Here is a 17,389-nt window from a genome sequence, read left to right as displayed (position 1 = left end):
CTAAAATGGCAGGGCAGTACAAAACCCCCCCAAATGACCCCATTTTGGAAAGTAGACCCCCTAAGGAAATTGATAAGAGGCATGTTGAGCCCATTGAATATTTTATTTTTTTGCCTCAAGCGATTGAATAATGACAAAAAAAAAAATTTTTTTTTTTTTTTACACAAAGTTGTCACTAAATGATATATTGCTCACACATGCTATGGGCGTATGTGAAATAACACCCCAAAATAAATTCTGCTGCTTCTCCTGAGTACGGGGATACCACATATGTGGGACTTTTTGGGAGCCTAGCCGCGTACGGGGCCCCGAAAACCAAGCACCGCCTTCAGGCTTTCTAAGGGCGTAAATTTTTGAGATCACTTCTCACTACCTATTACAGTTTTGAAGGCCATAAAATGCCAAGATGGCACAAAACCCCCACAAATGACCCCATTTTAGAAAGTAGACACCCCAAGCTATTTGCTGAGAGGCATGTTGAGTTCATGGAATATTTTATATTTTGCCACAAGTTGCGGGAAAATTACAAACTTTTTTTTTTTTTTTTTTTTTTCACAAAGTTGTCACTAAATGATATATTGCTCACACATGCCATGGGCATATGTGAAATGACACCCCAAAATAAATTCTGCTGCTTCTCCTGAGTACGGGGATACCACATATGTGGGACTTTTTGGGAGCCTAGCCGCGTACGGGGCCCCGAAAACCAAGCACCGCCTTCAGGCTTTCTAAGGGCGTAAATTTTTGAGTTCACTTCTCACTACCTATTACAGTTTTGAAGGCCATAAAATGCCAAGATGGCACAAAACCCCCACAAATGACCCCATTTTAGAAAGTAGACACCCCAAGCTATTTGCTGAGAGGCATGTTGAGTCCATGGAATATTTTATATTTTGCCACAAGTTGCGGGAAAATTACAAACTTTTTTTTTTTTTTTTTTTTTCACAAAGTTGTCACTAAATGATATATTGCTCACACATGCCATGGGCATATGTGAAATGACACCCCAAAATAAATTCTGCTGCTTCTCCTGAGTACGGGGATACCACATATGTGGGACTTTTTGGGAGCCTAGCCGCGTACGGGGCCCCGAAAACCAAGCACCGCCTTCAGGCTTTCTAAGGGCGTAAATTTTTGAGTTCACTTCTCACTACCTATTACAGTTTTGAAGGCCATAAAATGCCAAGATGGCACAAAACCCCCACAAATGACCCCATTTTAGAAAGTAGACACCCCAAGCTATTTGCTGAGAGGCATGTTGAGTCCATGGAATATTTTATATTTTGCCACAAGTTGCGGGAAAATTACAAACTTTTTTTTTTTCACAAAGTTGTCACTAAATGATATATTGCTCACGCATGCCATGGGCATATGTGAAATGACACCCCAAAATAAATTCTGCTGCTTCTCCTGAGTACGGGGATACCACATATGTGGGACCTTTTGGGAGCCTAGCCGCGTACGGGGCCCCGAAAACCAAGCACCGCCTTCAGGCTTTCTAAGGGCGTTACAGTTTTGAAGGCCATAAAATGCCAAGATGGCACAAACCCCCCCAAATGACCCCATTTTGGAAAGTAGACACCCCTAAATTTAGGGGTACACTAGTGAGACTAGGTAATAAATGGCGGGTGCCCTGAAACTATAAAAAAATAACTAACCAACCAGCGTCACCTGTAACAGTTATATGGTGATCACTGGTGAAAGGGTTAACTAGGGGGCAATCAGGGGGCTTTATGCGGTAGTATATGGGGGTCCCTGGCGCTATAAAAAGCTGCGGCGAACCTAAATACCTACCTGCCTAACTAGCGTCACCTGTGACACTAATACAGCGATCAGAAAAACGATCGCTTATTAGGCTGGGTTCACACTGGAGCGATGCGGGAACGCCACGAATGCGCGGCGGGTTCCCGCATCGCATGCCTCCCGGCGGCAGTTCACACTGCCCTATGCGAACTGCTGGGAGTGTCAGTGAAATGTTACTGACACCCCCAGATCAGTTCGCATATCGCAGTGCGATCTGCAAACTCGGATCGCATGGTGTGAACACCCATGCGATCCGATTCTGCTGCGGGCCAAAAAAAGGGTCCCGTGCGAATTTGCGGCGGGTGCGGCGGGTGCGGCGAATGGCTGAACTCGAATCGCACAGAGATCGGATGTGATTTGCACTGCAGTGCGGTGCGAATCACATCCGTTCTCATAAACCGCTGCAATGTGAACCCAGCCTTAGTGACACTGGCGACGGGGGGTGATCACGGGGTTAAACCTTTATTGGGGGGGTTAGGGGGGTACCTTAGAACTAAAGGGGGCTAACCCTAACTGCCCTAACAGTTATTAGTCACAAATGACACCCGCCGGGTGATCAGGGGGTTAAACCTTTATTAGGTAATAAATGGCGGGTGCCCTGAAACTATAAAAAATAACTAACCAACCAGCGTCACCTGTAACAGTTATATGGTGATCACTGGTGAAAGGGTTAACTAGGGGGCAATCAGGGGGGTTTATGCGGTAGTATATGGGGGTCCCTGGCGCTATAAAAAGCTGCGGCGAACCTAAATACCTACCTGCCTAACTAGCGTCACCTGTGACACTAATACAGCGATCAGAAAAACGATCGCTTATTAGGCTGGGTTCACACTGGAGCGATGCGGGAACGCCACGAATGCGCGGCGGGTTCCCGCATCGCATGCCTCCCGGCGGCAGTTCACACTGCCCTATGCGAACTGCTGGGAGTGTCAGTGAAATGTTACTGACACCCCCAGATCAGTTCGCATATCGCAGTGCGATCTGCAAACTCGGATCGCATGGTGTGAACACCCATGCGATCCGATTCTGCTGCGGGCCAAAAAAAGGGTCCCGTGCGAATTTGCGGTGGGTGCGGCGGGTGTGGCGGGTGCGGCGGGTGCGGCGAATGGCTGAACTCGAATCGCACAGAGATCGGATGTGATTTGCACTGCAGTGCGGTGCGAATCACATTCGTTCTCATAAACCGCTGCAATGTGAACCCAGCCTTAGTGACACTGGCGACGGGGGGTGATCACGGGGTTAAACCTTTATTGGGGGGGTTAGGGGGGTACATTAGAACTAAAGGGGGCTAACTCTAACTGCCCTAACAGTTATTACAGTCACAAATGACACCAATGCAAAAAAAAAAAAAAAAAATGACATTGGTGTCACTGTGACTGGGGGGCAGGGGTAATTGGGGGGGTGATCGGGGGGTAAAGGGGGGGTGTGAGTGTGCCTGGCATGTTCTACTGTGTGTGTAGAGTGTTGGTGCAACTCACCGATCCGCTCTCCTCCGTGTCGGAACGAAAAATACCGACACGGAGGAGAGAATACATCACTTCCTCTCCTGTGTTTACATTACAGGAGAGGAAGTGATGTCACGGGGGATTCCTATTCGTCGGGAGCGATCGCGAGGGGGTGGCCATGAACGAATGGCCGTCCCCTCGTCCGGGATCGCTCCCGCACGAATACCGACCGCCGCAGGCACCGGGCGGGGGCCCGATCGGGCCCCCGACCCGCGGGAGGCAAGGGACGTACATGTACGCCAATATGCCTGCCCGTGCCATGCTATCGACGTACATCGTCGTGCGGCGGTCGGCAACTGGTTAAGTATTATTACAGTGACAGTCTATTTTAGATAAAGCACTGCCATAACCACTCAGAATACGAGCGCAGTAAATGTACATTGAGCGGTCTCAATTATAAATGGCAAAATCTCACCTGTAATTTGGAGGCAATCTTTGTTCCCTTCTTGATATGAACATGTACAGGAGTACTCTCATCCACGTGGACATGCAGCGGGGGGGATGGAGAACGGTTCTTCATAGTTTTCTGGTGGAAACCAAACAAACAAAAAATGTAAACCTATTATTATGTTCTATGCACACTTGAATTTACCCAAAATCAATACAACTGGCTGCAAAAAAATAAAATAAAACACATGACGTGTGTCTAAAAAGTTTGGTGAAAGGCATCAAAAAAGAAACAAAAAACAGAAGATCCAAACAAATTACCATATTTAATCGGAGGGAAGTTTCAGGAAAAAAACAACAACTTTCATTTGAAATAAGGAACTTTGAAGAAAAATAAGGGTCAGCGCCATTTGCAGCCTCACCATTGCCATCAATGCAGCCTGATCAATGCCCATCTGCAGCCTCACAAGTGCCATCAATGCAGCCTCATCAATCCACATCAATGCAGCAGCCTCACCGTTGCCTTCAAATGCAGCAGCCTCACCGTTGCAATCAGTGCAGCCTGATCGATGCCCATCTGCAGCCTAGAGGGGAGAGGGACCAGCGCCGACACATACATACAGTGAGAATCTCCTATGATAGACAGAACACTGGTTCAATGGCGGCCCAGTAGATGGGACTTCTTGTTACAGAGGCCGCCAACTAAACAGGAGATTCTCACTGTATGTAATCTGATGGCGCTCATCCCGTCCCCCCGCCTGACCCCTCCGAGGCAGCTAAAATTAAAGCATTGGTGTATAACACACATACGCTATTGCCACCCGATTTTCAGGGTGAAAAAGTGTGCGTTATAAGCCAATAAATACAGTACCTTTATTGGCCTTCAAAATAATTGCCATCCTTCACAACACACATTTGGCAACCTTCATAAAGCTTCTAGAAACTGTCAGAAATGACCTCTTTAGGAACTCATCATAGAACTGCTGTCACACATTCTTAGATTGCCGCCACGTCCGCAAAATGTGCGCCTTTCATGACACTCTTCAGGCGGGGAAACAGAAAAAAGTCCGTAGGTGCCAGATCAGGGGAAGTAAAGTGGATGATCGAGTACTGGTACGCAGCGCTGAGCCAAGAATTGTCGCACATGTATCGCACAGGACGCAGGCTGGATCCTGGTCACACATGGTAATGAAATCTCCAGGAGGTTTCCATCCATTTTGCTTTCTATTTAGCTGTCATCTTCTGCGGCACAAACTGGGAACAGAACTTCCGTTTACCCAAATCTTTGTGGATGATGGTGCGCATTGTGTCCTTGCTAATGCCCAATTCCTCTGCCATCAATCGTATAGCCAGTTGCCAATCTCATGCCAGCATTTGTCGCACTCACTCGGTCGTGTCTGGGGTTCTGCTTGTTGACGGCCGATGTGGCTCATCCTCAGTGGTTTCCTTCCCGCTGTGAAAGCGTTTGAATCAATCGTAAACACATTTTCTGCTAACAGCTTCTGTCCCCTACACTTGCACCAACATGTCACGTGTTTCCGTCGCCGTTTTCGCCAATTTGTAGCAGAACTTGATGTTCACTCTTTGCTCCATTGCACTAGTAGTAGTAGTGACCCTACCTCTCACACAGACTACATGTGGGTTTACCCTGATGGTCATGTGTACTCCACGCTAGGTGGCGTTTCTTGGCGTGTCTCTGGATAGCCCTGTGCATGTGCGCACACCTTACCTATGTTGCTATCAAGATATTGGACCATTCACCAAACTTTTTAGACACACATTGTAGACAGTCTTTTTATATTCTTCTATAAGTGCAAAAACAACATATATGAACAAGAGGATCTGGAGTAGATCTGTTCCTGTCATATCTAAGTGGTCTGTCCACGATGCTGTGCTTATAACATAGAGTGACTAACGAGATCTCAAAGTGAACCTGTGATTTTTCCATGACAGGCTCCCTCTTCTCCAGCAGCACATATTAACCTTTCCTTCTCTGCTTTGCCACCATCTGCAATGAAAGCAAGCTAACTAGAATGACTTGGAGTGAAGGCCTCCCTCCCAGACCCAAGGTAACAATGCGGGGTGGTACCTTTGCAGTGGACCTTTCAGCAGAAATAAAGCTATGTCTCGTTTCTCTCCTTCCTCCTCCTTAGTAAAATGCTGACAGTGTTTTATTTTATCATTTACAAAAACTTTATTTTTTGCATTGATCTGTAGCGTCGCTCCCACTACCACTTTAAACTGGATTACATTGTCCCATATCTCATCCTGTGTAAGATCTGGTATAAGAGGGTTGAGAGGGGCATCCTGCAGCACAGAAGGTTTTTTACCCTAGTGCAAAGAATACATTATGTTTAAAATTAGAACCACTTTAAAGCTGGCTTCACGCTCCTGGGCTGCAAACAAAAACAGGTTTTCATGTTTGTGTACTTCAGTGCCATTCATTCCTAATGGGAATCAACTCACCTTACCAAAGGTCAGCTTTAAAATAGAATTCATGCCTAACACCTATGCCTCGTTTCCACTGAGTGGAACGGTTTGGGTCGGTACAGTTTGGAAGTATTATAATGGTCCGGTCTATTCAGGTGAGCGTTTCCACTGCAAGTCGGACCACCAGGGGCCATACGGGGGTTTCGAAAAAATGCCTTTAACGTGAGCATTGATGTTTTCTGTGTCCGCCAATCAGTGGAATGTATTGTGTGATGCCAGTAGCTCTGCCCTAACAGTACCGTACCATTTTCTATGGCCCCACATCTGAAACAGGACCCTGAATGGTGCGGTATGGTTCGGTTGTATGGACCGCTTTCATAATGGAAACACTCAAAATAGTGTACCGTACCGAACCAAACCGAACCGATCCGCTGAGTGGAAAGGAGGCATAACTAACCACTTTAGCCCCGGAAGATTTGGCTGCTCAATGACCAGGCCATTTTTTGCGATACGGCACTGGGTCGCTTTAACTGAGAATTGCGCAGTCGTGTGATGCTGTACCCAAACAAAATTGACGTCCTTTTTTCCCCACAAATAGAGCTTTCTTTTGATGGTATTTGATCACCTCTGTGGTTTTTATTTTTTGCACGATAAACAAAAGAAGAAAAAAAAAAAAAAAAAACACAAAGGGGGTTATTTACGAAAGGCAAATACACTTTGCACTACAAGTGCACTTGGAAGTGCAGTCGCTGTAAATCTGAGGGGTAGGTCTGAAATGAGGGGAAGCTCTGCTGATTTTATCCTCCAATCATGTGCAAGTTAAAATGCTTTTTTTATTTTCCTTGCATGTCCCCCTCTGATCTACAGCGACTGCACTCCCAAGTGCACTTGAAGTGGATTTGCCTTTCAGAAATAACCCCCAATATCTTTTACTTTTTGCTATAATAAATATCCCATTTTTTTTTTTTTAATAATTTTTTCCTCAGTTTAGGCTGATGTGTAGTCTTCTACATATTTTTGGTAGAAAAAAAAAAAAAAAAAAAAAACACACAAAAAAACGCACTAAGCTTATATTGATTGAAAACTTACAGCATCTACAAAATAGGGGATAGATATATGGCATTTTTTTAATTTTTTTTTTTTATTAGTAATGGCGGCGATTTGTGATTTATATCAGGACTGCAATATTGCGGCGGACAAATTGGACACTTTTGACACATTTTTAGGACCATTTTTTTTTTATAGCAAAATGCTTTAAAAATGCACTGATTACTGTATAAATATCACTGGCAGGGAAGGGGTTAACGGTGATCTAACTGTAGGGGGGATGGGACTGTCTAGGAGGAGCGAGCGAGAGAGAGAGAGAGAGATCTGTGTTCATACTTAGGATGAACACACGATTGGTCTCCTCTCCCCTGAGAGAACCGGGATCTGTGCGTTAGAGCGAGATCTGGGATCTGTGTGTGTCACAAGCAATCACGGCTGCCTGGCAGTCATCGCACCCACTGGGCACTTGTGTCGGCTCCGGCGGCGAGCTCGACCCCTAGTGGTCAAAAGGCGATGCAACGTAAGGAAATGTTTCGCCCAGGGGAGCTGGTCAGGAAGGGGTTAAAATGCAAGCCAGTATACTGCTAAAACCACCTAAAATAAAGATCACTAAATTGAGTAAAATTAGTCACTAAAAGCGAGTACACCCCTCACATTTTTGTAAATATTTTATTCTATCTTTTCATGTGACAACACTGAAGAAATGACACTTTGCTGCAATGTAAAGTAGTGAGTGTACAGCTTTTATAACAGTGTAAATTTGCTGCCTCAAAATAACTCAACACACAGCCATTAATGTCTAAACTGCTGGCAACAAAAGTGGAGTACAAGTAAAGAAAGTAACAAGTAAAAGTTTTGCGAGATACAATAGATATAGAACCAGATGGACTTGTGTCTTTTTCTCAACCTATGTAACTACTGTATGTATCTTTGCTAAAGTTTTATAATAATATTCTCCTTTCTCTCGCTGGTGATCCCCCTAGTGATGCACTTTAGAATTATAGAGATCAGGCTAGCATGGCAAACGCCATATTTCTTGTGCAAACTGTAAATCTTAACATTTAAATTATTTAATCTGAACAATTTATCTCTCTCTCCTCTAGCTATTTATTTGGAACGATTGATTTTCGCCGCCACCAGACCCCGGCAATCCGGATCGCCAATACGATTAGCCTGCAGTGTGCCAGAACAGGTGCCGCGCAAGGCGCTTCCAGCCAATGAGGTGCTGAGCATGGCTTGCCTCAACGTTATTATATCAGCAAGAAAATATAATACCGTGTGCTGTGAAAATATTTAGATCTTTTTGGTGCGCTGCAAGACAACAAAAAAGTTTGAGAAACACTGCTTTAGATCTTTCGTCTGATTTTCTAACAGCACTAGGCTTTAGATCAGGGGTAAGCAACCCGGGGCCCTCCAGCTGTTGCAGAACTACAAGTCCCATCATGCCTCTGGGAGTAATTGTAACTGCCAGCCTTGCAGTGCCTCATGGGAAATGTAGTTCCACAACAGCTGAAGGGCCCCAGGTTGCCTAACCCTGCTTTAGATCATTCGTCCAATTTTCTAACAGCTTAAAGAGGAACTGCAGTCTGCTCACATAATTTGTAATAAAGACATCTTTGCCATTCTGAAGCTTTTACTGTGGGCAGCTGAAGCTGCTGCCTGTTCACTTCCTGGATTTACACAGACACACACCTCCAGCTCTGCAGCTCTCATTCGCCCTCTTATGACTCATCCCCCCTCCCTTCCTGGCAAACTTTAACAAGAGTGAGAGAGAGAGAGAGAGAGCAGTGCATGATGCCATAAGCCTAGGCCAATGAGCAGACAAACAGGAAGTGGGCTGTATAAGGGATTTACTGGCAGAAAAAAAAAATGTTTACTATCCAAAGTCCAAACAACAAGAGCAGAAGATTTAATAGATGGAAAGATGAAAAAATGACTGAAGTTCCGCTTTAAGGGCTCATACACACTATAAGAAAATCAGGAGAGAAATTTCATCCAAAGAACTTTCGTACGATTTTCGTATAGTGCGCACACAACTTTCGACAGCCGATTCTGACTTTTCGTATGAAAATTCCCAAAGGGACAAACTCCAAAGTTGTTTTCGTCTGGGAAAAGAACGAACGATTTTTGTTTAATGTGTACCATTTTCGTACAAGACAAATCAGAAAAAGAAAGACGGCGCTTGATCAGAAACAATGAACAAAAAATAATAAAAGCGTTTGTCGTACGAGAATTTCCGTTTTTATCGGCTCCAATTTGCTGTGAAACGAGGAAAATTGAAGGATCGTTCGCCCGATTATCTTATAGTGTGTAACCCCACATTAGGCTTTAGACTGTGCACATCTATGGAGGAATATGAGCAAAACTGCACCAGGGCAATCACCATCATCCATGTCATCTTTATTATCTAGCATGTGAGTATTCACAGGATCACTGATGATGATTTGAGAATTGCTGATAGAGTAGAATCAGGAAACTATCAGCTGAACTTAGCGATTACCCCATACACAATACAAATGAAAGAAACAGCAAGACGCAAACTACTAATCCAGACATGGGTGGAAGGAGACTGCTGAAAACCATTCCATGGTATAAAACAACATAATCCACAAATGTATAGAGATGTACAGCCAGTACAGAAGTAGAAGGTCAGCTCATGGATACTATAGTCAGATTCCTACCTTATTATATCAGATTGATAAGAAATCCAGGAGAAGACTTTGGGAGTGAGTGTGCTGCTCTGCTCGTAGTTTACACTCTTCTATAGTAACAAAGCTTGGAAGGAGCCCCAGGTGACTCCCGACTCCCAGCAAGCTGTTCCCATGGATACCGATGCTTCCTACAACTGTCTACACCTAAAGCCAAGCCAGCTACTATTCTGATTACCCCATCATTGCACTCCACCATGGCACTACTTACAAAACTCGTAATACTGCATATACAAATCAGCAACAAAAACTTGCAGCATTGCAGTAAGCACCAATAAAACAAAACAACCATCCACAAAACATCCATTAGACTTTTCTTCAACACATCTCCTTCCTTTCATTTATTTTTTATTTTTTTGTAAGCATTAAAATGACCATTGGCATTAACAGCTTGCTGACCAGGCTTTCTCTGGCACATTTTGTTTAAATCAGTATTTTTTTTCTTTTTTGCTAGAAAATGAATTAGAACCCCCAAACATTATATATTTTATTTTAGCAGAGACCCTAGGGAATAAAATGGAGATCATTACAATTTTTTTATGTCACGCAGTATTTGCGCGGCAATTTTTAGGGAAAAAAATCATTTTAAATGAATTAAACTACTTTTTTTTTTAAAAAATTCATTTTTTTCCCAAAAAAATTCACTTGAAACTTCTGCGCAAATACTGCGTGACATAAAAAATTGCAGTGATCTCCATTTTATTCCCCTGGGTCTCTGCTAAAATAAATATATATATATATATATATATATATATATATTTATATATATTTATTTATTTTTTAGCAGAGACCCTGGGGAATAAAATGGAAATCATTGCAATTTTTTTATGTCACGCAGTATTTGTTTCAAGTGCAATTTTTTGGGAAAAAAATTATTTTACTGAATTAAAAAAATGTTTTTTTTGTTTTTTTTTAATTAATTAAAATTCATTTTTTCCCAAAACATTTCACTTGAACCTGCTGCCCAAAATACTGCATGACATAAAAAATTGCAATGATCTCCATTTTATTCCCCCAGGTCTCTGGTAAAATATATTTTTTTTTTTAGCAGAGACCCTGGCGAATAAAATGGAGATCATTGCAATTTTTTGAACGTCACGCAGTATTTGCGCAACAGATTCAAGTGCAATTTTTGGGGAAATAATACATTTTAATGAATTAAAAATAAATAAATGAAAACATATTTTATTTTAGCAGAGACCCTGGGGAATAAAATGGAGATCACTGCCATTTTTTATGTCACGTAGTATTTGCGCAGCAATTTCAAATGCAATTTTTTTGGAAAAAATACATTTTAATGAATTAAAAACAAAACAACATATACCACAATTTTTTGGTAAAATGCGAAAGATCATGTTGCACCGAGTAAATAGATACCCAACATGCACACACTTGTGGAATGGCGACAAACGCCTTTACAGGTTACCTGTTTTGAGTTACAGAGGTGGTCTGGCACTAGAACTGTTGCTCTCTCTCTAACGTTCATAGCGATACCTCACGTGTGGTACAAATACCATTTACATATGCGTGTGCAACTTACGTATGCATTCGCTTCTGAGGGGTGCGGGTGCTTTAAAAAAAAAAAAATCTTATTTTACTTTTTATTTTTACACTGTCCCTTTGTGTTATTTTATTTCTTTTGATCACTTTTATTCCTATAAACAACCCTTGGTATAGAAATAAGGATGACGGGTCCTCTTTATGGAGAGATCTGGGGGGTCAAAGAAACCTGACCAGGCCATTTTTTGTGATACAGCACTGTGTCGCTTTAACTGAGAATTGCACAGTCGTGCAACGTTGTACTCAAACACAATGTATGTCCTTTTTGCCTCCACAAATAGAGTTTTCCTTTTGGTGGTATTTGATCACCTCTGCGGTTTTTATTGTTTGCGCTATAAACAAAAAAAGGCGACAATTAAAAAAAAGAAAGAAAAAAAAAACACAATATTTTGTATTTTTTTGCTGTAAAAAGTATCCAAAAAAAATAAAGTTTTCCTCGGTTTAGGCCGATATGTATTCTTCTACATATTTTTGGTAAAAAAATAAATAAATAAAAATTGCAATAAGCGTATATTGATTGGTTTGTGCAAAAGTTATAGAGTCTACAAAATAGGGGATAGATTTATGGCATTTTTTTTTTTTTTTTACTAGTAATGGTGGCGATTTTTATCGGGACTGTGACATTGCGGCGGACAGATCGGACACTTTTTTGGGACCACTGACATGTATACAGCGATCAGAGCTAAAAATAGCCACCGATTACTGTATAAATGTCACTGGCAGAGAAGGGGTTAACACTAGAGGGGCGATCAAGGGGTTAAATGTATTCCCTCACTGTGTGTTCTAACTGTGGGGGGATGGGACTGACTGGGGGAGGAGAAATATCGCTGTTCCTACTTAGTTAGGAACACATGATCTGTCTCTACTCCCCTGACAGAAGCGGGATTTGTGTGTTTACACACACAGATCCCAGTTCTGGCTCTGTCAGGAGCGATTGCAGGTGTCCGGCAGACATCGCGCCCGCCGGCCATGTGCAGGTGCACGCTCCTGCCATATCAATGTAAAGAGCCGACGTACAATGATGGTGATTTACACCGTCAACTGCAATGGGTTGGCATGGCTGCACGAATCATCGTCATTGTACATTGGCTCTTTAAATCGATATGGCAGGCGCACGCTCGGTTTGGAATTTACTTCCAACCTTGACCGGAAGTGATATGATGTTGCTCTGGTCCTCGAAGGCCATAGAGTTGATCAAAGAGTATCTACACACTGATCGCCTGGGAGCAGCTGGCCACACTGCTGATCATTTCTCAGGTGAACCGGCGGAAACGGTAAGCCTAAGAAGCACCAATGAACGGCGGGGGACTCGTCCCCTGTCACATCCCCTACCGCTTCTTCGGAATGCATTCCAGCGGTTTATGAGCCACTCGGAATGCTTTCATGAGAGAACCAGCCGCCGGCTGCATAAAATGATACCGAGATTATGGCCATCTTCAGCCATGATCAGGTAAACCCCAATATATATATATATATATATATATATATAGCGGATGGCAAGTGGTTAAGATGACTTAAAGGGGGAGATTTACTAAAACTGGAGCACTCAGAATCTGGTGCCGCTTTGCAAGGCAGCCAATCAGCTTCTAACTTCAGCTTGTTCAATAAAGCTTTGGCAATAAAAACTGGAAGCTGATTGGTTTCTATGCAGAGCTGCACCAGATTTAGTAAATCCCCCCCAAGTATAAGTTAAGCTGACCATACACTAGTAGATTTCTGAGGGAACGTTCGTACCAACATGCTGATCGGTACCTTCCATGACTTAACTGAAAGTACTTTAAAATTTTGTCTGCTTTTAAAAAATTTAGTTTTGGAACAAATGTAAAATACTCAGATGAAAGACCGCATTCATTGTTAAGTCAAACTGACCTCTTCTGGGTTCATGCATCACAGGGAAGATCAGGGAACTTTCCCAGCCTCCTCTTCAACCTCCATACTTATGCCCAACTAATTTCCTGGTTGGAGGGCATCCAGCATCATCTAGCTCTCTCCTCCCCAGCCTAACTGCCCCTGGCCTGCCCCTTTCATTCACTGGATTACATTTTTTTTTTTTTTTTTTAACAGAAGGAATTCTTTATTAAATATTCAAGCAGTTACATGCGATACATAACAAGTGTCACAGTGTACAGTTAGTTCTATGAAACAGCATGAGTATAATAACAGTTGACTTATAAAACCCATAGGCGGCAAGAAGGATTGTCTGTATGCATGTTAGATCGAAGTTGTCTCTTACAGAAAAAAGTGTTAAGGCATGTTACATTCCGGAGACTTTTCAATTGAATTTGGTTCATGTTGTACATTAGAGATCTGACTTCTATAAAGTCGAACAAACCAAGTCATACTAACAATTGGCATACCAACATGAAAAAAAAAAAAAAAAAAAAAAAAAAAAAAAAAGGGTCTTGGGGAAACGACCACGGGGGGGAAGGTGGGAAATGGGCAGAGAGACAGTATCCCTCTATCTGCCATAAACAAAGGATCTAGGGGAAGAGACCCCCCACCCAAGCAAGTGTGTACACGCCCAGAGATGAACTCCCATATTTACTAAACTGTGAGACCTCTAGCCTCCACCCAAGCCGACCATATTTTGTGGAATTTTTTGGGGCAGTTACGTCCCATGTATGTTAATTTGTACAGAGCGAGGGATGTCATATAAAACATATTTTTTATTTTTTTATTTTTTTTTATTGGTACTGGTGGGCAGGTTATCCGTGATACCTAGTAATAGAATAAGAGGATCTAACCCTACTGATACTCCAGTTATTGATCTGATATCATTCGCTACTTTTCCCCAAAACTCCTGTATCTGCGGGCAGAGCCAGACCATGTATATGTAGTTTCCAACGCCACCCGCACACTTGGGACATATATCAGAAGTGTTGTAGATTAGTGCAAGCCTTTGGGGTGTATAATGTATCCTATGAAGAAATTTAAGTTGCACAAATCTATCCCTGGCAGATATCATGAGTGAAATGAACTGTCGTAATCCCTCAGACCAGTCCTCTTCAGTCAGTGTCGGAAGGTCTCGCTGCCAGGCCGAAAAGGCCCTAGTAACCCCGTGACCGCCTATGCATGTAAGTCGAAGATATATGGATGACAGTGTCCTATCAACAATGCGGGAAGTAAGGAGTCTCTCCACCTGATGTGGCTCAAATTCAACATTGGTGGGGAACTGCGCCCTGAGGGCGTGTCTTAGTTGTAGATATCGGAAGTACATCCAAGGTGGAAGCTCAAATATTCCTTTCAGTCTTCCAAAAGGGAGCAAACGCCCCTCTGGCATGACATCTCGTAGCGTTTTCATTCCATATCTGGCCCAGACCTGTGGGTCCGGCACCATCCGCAAGTGTGGCAAAAACGGATTACCCCACAAGGGGACATGGGGAGAAAAGGTTTGTGGCTCCTCAAATAGTTTCAAAACTTGTTTCCATACCCACACAGTGGTTACCATGGGAGTAGTGCAGTGTGCACTAGATTGAGGTCCTCTATATACTATAATTCTGAATAGGAACCCAATGCAGCAGCCTCCAGGTTAACGAGGGATTAGATTGGTCTTGTGTGAACCATCAGCTCACTGATACAAGGACCGCTGCCCAATAATATTTTTTAAAATTGGGGAGGGCAAGCCCGCCCTCAGTCAAACCTAGTTGAAGCGTGGACCTAGCCACCCTTGGTACCGATCCCCTCCATATGAAGGACGTGACCGTTTGGTCTAATTTAATGAAGGAGTTGGGAATACTAACAGGGGTGTTACTAAAGACATAAAGAAATTTGGGAAGAAAAGGATTACATTTCTTTTAATCAAAGTTACATAGTTAGTAAGGTTGAATAAAGACACCAGTCCATCCAGTTCAACCTGAGTAAGTGTCTACAATTGTCCCTATCCCTGTACATTGCACACTCACACCAGTCCCTACTCTCAAGGAGCCCACAATCCAAGGTCCCCATTCATATAATAGGGCCAATTTTGGACAGAAGCCAATTAACCTACCTGCCTATCTTTGGAGTGTAGGAGGAAACCAGGGTACCCGGAGGAAACCCACTCCAAGTGACTTAGCATCATGTGTGGATTTTCATGTATTGCGCATGCAGTGGCTAAGTGGTTGGCACTTCTGCCTAGGGACACTAGGGGTGTTGGGTCAAATCCCAACCAAAGCACTACCTGGCTGGAATTGGCATGTTCTCCGCCAGCTACTCTGGTTTCCTCCCACACTCCATAGACAAGCTGGTAGGTTAACTGCCTCCTGTCTAAATTGGTCCTAGTATGTGTGTTAGGGACCTTAGATTGTAAACTCTTTGGGAGCAGAGACTGATGTGAAATACTGTAAATATGTAATGCACTGTGTATATAAGTACCTGTAATAAATAAAATACAGCCTGCCTGCTGTACTGTTAGAAATTTGTTTGTTGAAGAAAACATTCCCATCCTTCTCCTTCCAATTTTCTTCTCACTGCGGTCAGAAATGAACTACATGTGACCCTCATAATGATCTGTCTGTGCTGCAGAGGAGCTCCAGGGAACATGTCTGGATTGCTGGGCAGAGATCTATTTGTGTTTTCCTTTGCAGAACCCACAGGGAGGACGATAAAGTTCCACTTGAGCACTACAAGTGCCAGCATGCCCTCCCCTTTGGCACAGCTAACACCTATGGCCCTCAGTCAGCTGTGACGTCTAACTGGAGACTAAGGGGCTGATTTACTAAAACTGGAGAGTGCAAAAACTGGTGCAGCTCTGCATGGTGTCAGCTTCTTCCTTTAGCTTGTTTAAAGCAAAGTTCTGCCCACCCCCATGAAAAATTAAAAGTCAGCAGCTACAAATACTGGAGCTGCTGACTTTTGATATAAGGACACTTACCTGTCCAGGGAGCCCGCGATGCTAGCACCCCAGGCGATTTTCCGAACAGCTGTTGGGCATACCTCCCAACTTCTTGAAATGGGAATGAGGGACACCAATCAGCAACAGTATGCAGACATACAACACAACCCCTGCCACGCCCCTTAAAGGAGAATTGTACAAAAAAATATATTTGTTAAAGTGGTTGTAAACCCTTACAAACCACTTTGACCTACAGGTAAGCCTAGATTAAGGCTTACCTGTAGGTCCAAGAAATATCTCCTAAACCTATATGGGTTAGGAGATATTTACCTGAAGACAGCCACCGCTGTCTACGGCGCACGCGGCGATATGCCGCGAGTGTCGGCTCCTTGCGCATGCGCGGGAGTGATGTCATCGCTGCTCCGGCGAATCACAGCGCCGGAGCAGCAAGACCCACCAGGAAGATGGACGCTCGGAACTACAGGGGACAGCGGTGACTTCGCTGGCTCCTGTGTCAGGTAAGTGACACATAATGGACTACTATGCGATGCATAGTAGTCCATTATGCTTTACCTTTGCAGGGAATCAAAGAGGAAGTAAACCCATCAGGGTTTACTTCCTCTTTAAACCCACAAACGTTTTGTTTTTGTTTTTTTCCCTTTACCACTACTATTCCTTTATATTGGCTTTTGGAATTTACAAATGCAGCGATTTAGAAAGCAGATGAAAGGTTTAGCACTGGGAAATGCTTTTCGAAAAGGTAAAAAGTGCATTTTATATACAACTATATAGATCAGACCAAAATGAGGGACAAATGAGTAGGAATGAGGGACATTGCTCCAAATCAGGGACAGTCGGGAGCTATGTTGTTGGGTGCAGCCACCATTCCTGCTAAGGGAAACTGGCAGTGAAGCATTTTGGCTTGACAGTTGGGTCTCTACTGTGCATGCGTGAAGTGCACTGTGCTTTCTAATTGGCCCGGTAATGGGGGGAGAAAGAGGGGGATGAACGTCTGAGCCGTCTCTGGCAGCGGGGAAGGGTACATGTCACAAACAGGTCCCTGTTAATCCCCTCCCCCCTAAAAAGGTGCCATATGTGCCACTGGAGAGGGGAGGAGACAGATAAGCAGAAAGTTC

General features: G+C 43.5%; 1 protein-coding gene across 3 annotated transcripts in view; it reads right to left on the bottom strand.

Annotated features, from left to right (window-relative positions):
- ODF2 (outer dense fiber of sperm tails 2) overlaps positions 1 to 17,389 on the bottom strand; it is a 152,826-nt gene that overhangs the window by 135,140 nt on the left and 297 nt on the right. For 2 of the 3 annotated variants that reach the window (XM_077478699.1, XM_077478701.1), the window contains exon 2: positions 3,724 to 3,834. In XM_077478699.1, the coding sequence (XP_077334825.1) occupies positions 3,724 to 3,834 (111 nt within the window). Of the gene's footprint in view, positions 1 to 3,723; positions 3,835 to 9,853; positions 9,992 to 17,389 lie in introns of those variants that run through there. The other variant, XM_077478700.1, reaches the window with a different exon arrangement.

The sequence above is a fragment of the Lithobates pipiens genome, unplaced genomic scaffold, assembly GCF_037356315.1.
Source record: "Lithobates pipiens isolate NorthernLeopardFrog02 unplaced genomic scaffold, aLitPip1_a1.2 Scaffold_1, whole genome shotgun sequence".
Classification (NCBI taxonomy): domain Eukaryota; kingdom Metazoa; phylum Chordata; class Amphibia; order Anura; family Ranidae; genus Lithobates; species Lithobates pipiens.
This window is presented reverse-complemented; position numbering and strand designations above follow the sequence as displayed.